Source organism: Nothobranchius furzeri, chromosome 10, assembly GCF_043380555.1.
Source record: "Nothobranchius furzeri strain GRZ-AD chromosome 10, NfurGRZ-RIMD1, whole genome shotgun sequence".
Classification (NCBI taxonomy): Eukaryota; Metazoa; Chordata; class Actinopteri; order Cyprinodontiformes; family Nothobranchiidae; genus Nothobranchius; species Nothobranchius furzeri.
Genome location: NC_091750.1, coordinates 70447214 through 70453213, shown reverse-complemented (window position 1 = coordinate 70453213; position 6000 = coordinate 70447214). Strand labels below are relative to the sequence as shown.

Sequence of the window (6000 nt, the reverse complement as noted above, 5' to 3'; positions counted from 1 at the left end):
TTCAAAACAGCAAATTCAGGCCAGGTCCTCCTCTCCCTCCTCTTCAAACTCTCCCTCCTCTTCAGCAGTAGCATCCTGGTGCTGGTACTCAAGACACCAGATCATTCATGTTGCTCTCAGCCTCTGTGAACTCCATCTCATCCATACCTTCTCCTGTGTACCAGTGGAGGAAAGCCTTGCGCCTGAACATGGCAGTGAACTGCTCGGAGATGCGCTTGAACAGCTCTTGAATGGCGGTGCTGTTGCCGATGAATGTGGCGGCCATCTTGAGACCTCTGGGAGGGATGTCGCAGATGGCGGTCTTGACGTTGTTTGGGATCCATTCAACAAAATAGCTGCTGTTCTTGTTCTGCACGTTCAGCATCTGCTCATCTACCTCCTTCATGGACATGCGGCCACGGAAGATGGCAGCCACCGTCAGGTAGCGCCCATGGCGTGGGTCACAAGCCGCCATCATGTTCTTGGCATCAAACATCTGCTGGGTGAGCTCTGGCACAGTGAGGGACCGGTACTGCTGACTGCCTCTGCTTGTGAGGGGAGCAAAGCCAGGCATGAAGAAATGCAGACGGGGAAATGGCACCATGTTGACGGCCAGCTTCCGCAGGTCAGCGTTGAGCTGTCCGGGAAACCGCAGGCAGGTGGTCACACACCACTCATGGTTGCAGAGACCAGGTGGTTGAGGTCACCGTAGGAGGGAGTTGTGAGTTTAAGTGTGCGGAAGCAGATGTCGTAGAGGGCTTCATTGTCAATGCAGAAGGTCTCATCGGTGTTTTCTACAAGCTGATGAACCGACAGAGTGGCATTGTAGGGCTCAACTACCGTGTCAGAGACTTTGGGAGAAGGCACCACGCTGAACGTGTTCATGATGCGATCTGGGTATTCTTCACGGATCTTACTGATCAGCAGGGTTCCCATACCGGAGCCTGTACCACCACCGAGGGAATGGGTGAGCTGGAAACCCTGCAGGCAGTCGCAGCTTTCAGCCTCTTTCCTGACCACATCCAGAACCGAGTCAACCAGCTCTGCACCTTCAGTGTAGTGGCCTTTAGCCCAGTTGTTACCAGCACCACTCTGACCTGAAAACCCAAAAAGCAGATTTAATTCCCACACAGTCTTTGTGATTAAAATATACCAAAAGTCAATTACCCACCATAAACAAAGTTGTCAGGCCTGAAGACTTGTCCGAAAGGTCCGGACCTGACGGAGTCCATGGTCCCTGGCTCCAGATCAACAAGAACAGCACGAGGAACATATTTGCCACCTACACGGCAGACAGAAACGTCAATACACTCATACACACACACTTGATGTTAAACTCTTCATTTTCACAAACCTGAAGCTTCATTGTAGTAGACATTAATCCTGTCAAGCTGCAGGTCGCTGTCTCTGTGGTATGTTCCAGTTGGGTCAATGCCATGTTCGTCACTGATCACCTCCCAGAACTAAAGGGGGAAATAATAAACGTTTTAATACAAATAAACGCACCCAATCAGAGAGAATTGACCGTTTTTTTTTTTAACTGGGTAGTCTCTCGCCGGGAGAGCCCGGCGCGCGCGGCCTCGCGCTCTATTGGCTAAGACAAGGGCGTCAGTTTGTTTTCAGAATTGCTGGGGACAATAACCATACACTTGAGTGGGGTTTAAAAATTGCTGGGGACAATAAAGTAGGCTAGCACAGGGGTCGGCAATCCGCGGCTCTGGAGCCACATGCGGCTCTTCCATCCATCTGATGCGGCTCTCTGTGCTTGTAAAATAATGAATGGATATTTAAATAAAATGCTTTATATTTTACTGCATTAATTTTACATCTGTATGCCAATTCTAAATGTAAAGATTGTCTGCGTAAACCTGAACAGGTCCAACCCGGTCTTACTGTGAGACCGGGTTGACGCGTCACGCTTGTGCGTAATCATATGCGCTTCCTGAGCTGGAGGATGTCAGATTCTGGGCTTCTCCTCAGACAGGTTCCTGGATGCGTCGCCACATTGGAGACAGGAACAAGTGCTATTCAGCCAAAGTTTCATAATCAGGTGTGGCAGTGTGAGTGTCCTGTCACAGTGTCCCGATAGATAATGCGCCCTGGCTACTTGGCCAAGAGGATGTCCCTTTGGCTGACTGGTTAGAGCATATGACTCTCACCCGGGAGTATGGGATCGAATCCCGCCCGGGCCCTCGTTTCTCCGCCTTGCCACATATTGACGGATAAACTCAAGGATGTTGGTTGTTTTGAAAGAATTACCCCGACGCACACTGATGCGCATGGATGAGCTGACATTTTAATCGTTAACCTACATCGCAGAGGTAACTTGATTCCCATCAGAACATCAGAGCTTTATACTGGACACTGTGTTCAGCGTGGCTCGGAGAGCCCACGGTGGACAGTGGGCTGAAGATCTGAGGGGTTCGCAGCGCAGTGCAGAACCACGGCGCATGCGATGATTTCCTCCCACTGAAGCGGTCTGGAAACCCGGTCTCTCTGAGGGATGTGTCACTTGGAAAAATTTTCTTTTTATGAAATTATGAAACTTTGGCTGAACAGCGCGTGTTCCCGTCTCTAATATGGAGACGCATTACGCATCCAGTCTGAGGCAGAATAGCCTCTTCAGCTCAGAAAGCACCTGTAGAGACATTTGATTACGCTCAAAGTTTATGTGGAGCAGAAGCCGCCGGGCCACAGCAGGTGAAATGTTCCTAGCCTACATGAAGTGTAATGTTACTGGACACGCTGGTCTGGTTGGTTAGACCAGTGTTTGAAGTGGAAAACACACACACACACACACACACACACACACACACACACACACACACACACACACACACACACACACACACACACACACACACACACACACACACACACACCAATTAAAATAATGCTGATAGCGTGGACTAGAAGACAGGTGATGGGTTACGTATTTAAATGATGATCAGGCTGCTGTAATGTTTTAGACCGTTTGACTCAGAAGACCTCCGACCCGATTTGGACACAGAGGAGGATTCTGTTCATCTTCAGAACCAAAATCGGTACAGTTTGTTTACTTTTCTTAAATATTTCATTTCTGTGCTCCACTGGGAGCTCTAAGCTGACGAGTTCTCAGCTGGTCTTAGCTCCATCATGTGTCCCAATACAGTTTTACTGCCGTGTGTATTTATTGATATAACTCTGGAAAATATTCAACCGTCAATTTACCAGAATAAATCTTCCTGATGCTGGAGTAACTCCTTAGTTCAGCTTGTTGATTGCACTAATCCTGGATGTCATGGAGGATTTAATGTTGAAATATAGAGATCATCTTTTAGATTATATCTGTGTGTGTGTGTGTGTGTGTGTGTGTGTGTGTGTGTGTGTGTGTGTGTGTGTGTGTGTGTGTGTGTGTGTGTGTGTGTGTGTGTGGTGGGGTCAGAACTGTAGAGAGTTGCGACACGCTTTGAACTCGTCGACTTGCAGTCACGTGGTTCATATGGTGGGACAAATCACAAAAATTGAATATTGTCACATTTCCCCTGGCATTTTTGGTAATCCTTGAATAATATTATATATTATATTTTATGTCCTAATTCCTTCACAAAGTAGCCTATTTATTTATTTTTTTCCAAACATTTGTAGGAAGACAGACACCCAAGGCCGGATTAACCATACGGGCAACTGGGCAATTGCCCAGGGCCCACGAGCTCTAAAGGGCCCAGGGCAGCAAGGTCACGAGCAAAATACTGTATCTGTAATCTCCCGCTTTATATTAAACTAGGGTGACCGTACGTCCTGTTTTCCCCGGACATGTCCACTTTTCACTCTCTGTCCGGGCGTCCGGACTGGGGGTTCTTGTATTGATGAAAATGTCCGGCTTTTCATCCAGGAGCAGGGATCGAATTATGGGGGAGTTGTATATCCTACACATCCAGGGGAGCTGGAAAAAAATGTTTTCTACCTATTCTACATCATTTATGGACTGTCAGCGTACCGGGGGTTCTTTTGAGCAGAGAGCACAGAGAGCGGCAGAGCACTGTTCGTTGGTGCGCTCCAGGCTGCTGCGTCCAGCGCACGGTCCATTCTCAAAGTGGCGCAACCAAAAAACTATAATAAACACACGATCGTTCATGTCCGCACATGTTCTCTACTTTCTGTCTCATTTGTGCCTGAAGCGCTCTGCTACTGCGGAGCTCATCACCTGTCGAAACGCGCTCTCCGCTTTGCGGTCAGGAGATCCCTTTGATCTGCTCAAAAGTAACTGATGAGGTAAAAAAGTAAGAATCTAGGCAGCAGTTTTTCTGGAGAGTTTAGAGGAGATGCAGGAAGATGAGAGACAGACAGGACAGGAAATAGTAAAATAAAAATAAGAAAACAAAGTAAAATGTAGATAGATTTATCTCCACTACACATTTTTACCTGTATAAAACAATAAGTTACACACATGTAATATTTATACATCTGATACAATTCAGATCACCTTCAAAATCAGTCACACAGCCAGGGCCGTTTCAAGACATTTTGGAGGCCAAGGCAAAACAGAACACCCCCCCCCCACCGCCATAACTGGGCTCCCCAGAAGCCTCTGTGTAATCCATGCCCTCTCCAGTAGTGTTAGTTATACAGTGTTTATAAAAGCCCCTCAGACATTACTGACATGTTCTAATATTATCAGATGAAAAACTAAATGATCAGACATGCTGTCTCATCTGCTGCTTTTCTAAACTTGCTAAAAGTAACACAATCATTTGAAAGCCACTATTTGTTGATTCTCTGAAAGTTTCCATGGAGTGTGTGACAACTTATCTTTTCATTGATCCTATCGTCTAATCTCACAGCTGAAACAAGCATCCTTAATAATCCGTGCACAGGAAGCTTACCGATGCTGTAGTAAAACAAAAGGTATAATAATTTATTATTAATAAAACCTTGTTGCAGCACTAAAGCAGAAAAATGAGATTTTGCAATAAATATGCAAAATATTTACATATGAATTGTTTTAGAGCCCTTTTATTGGCAGAATCTGATATTAATTTAGTTCTTACAAAAAAATGGGTCCCAGCGTTGTGTGGCGTTGCCATAGTGTGACGTCATAGGCACAGATCCCCTGTCCTCTTTTTTGGAAATGGAAATATGATCACCCTGTATTCAACATACTGTCCACCTGAGCTTTTGCGATGCAGAGACGCTTCGCTGCCTATGACTCTGAACGTCAGTTGAGAGTCAGTCTCATGCAGACTGACCAATGAAGAGAGGGCCTCAAGTTAAGACCCTCTCCTCATTGGTCAGTCCACACGAAGTGGGTCAAAAGTTACTCTGAGCGGGTTACGTGATGTCAGGCATTCAAGTATTGAGTATATTTACTGCATATTACAGTAAAATATTCTGTTTGTGACATAATATGGTGATCCTTGGGTCGTGATGATGGGGCCCTTTATTATTATTGCCCAGGGTACAACAAAGTGTTAATCTGGCCCTGACTACAAGTTTGTTTTATTTTAAAGTGACAATGTGTAGTTTTTACCATTAATTTCTAGAAATATCCATTGAAATGTTGTTGTAAATGAATTAAATATGCCCATTTGATGAAACAATTGGCAGTTTCACAACTTATAGGGAGCCTAAGTCATGCTCATCTACTTCCGCACCACGGGTCCCCGGAAGAACGAAAAAATGAATGCAAGTCAACGGGGCTAAAAACAGCTATTTTCTAATTCTGCTTGTTTTGTGCCACGGATTTCACATATGATGTCCATGATTTTTAAAGACACATTCTGATACCAAGAACGCACTTATTTTTGAACGGGGGAAACGCTATTTTAGGTTTTGTGTGAAAATAAGTCCAGGACTAGAAATGCGCTTCACGAAAGTGACGTCATCGAACCAGACACAGAGAAAACTGAGGGACAAGGTCTGTAGGTTCCGCAAACTTCCCACAGGAGGAAGGAACCACCATAAATCTGCATGGTCATGTGGTAAGTAGCAGCTACGCTACGGGTTTGGAGACTATGTGGTAGAAGAAGAAGAAGAAAATAT

At 45.6% G+C, this 6000-nt stretch overlaps 1 protein-coding gene across 1 annotated transcript; it reads right to left on the bottom strand.

Moving 5' to 3' along the window:
- LOC107384330 (tubulin beta-1 chain) lies at positions 1-1436 on the bottom strand. Its single transcript, XM_054749026.2, is given in 5 exon segments — positions 1-90; positions 92-646; positions 649-1076; positions 1151-1261; positions 1334-1436. Coding segments are annotated over 4 exon segments (1119 nt in total). The 5' UTR covers positions 1212-1261; positions 1334-1436; the 3' UTR covers positions 1-15.
- Positions 1437-6000: the final 4564 nt, after the last annotated feature.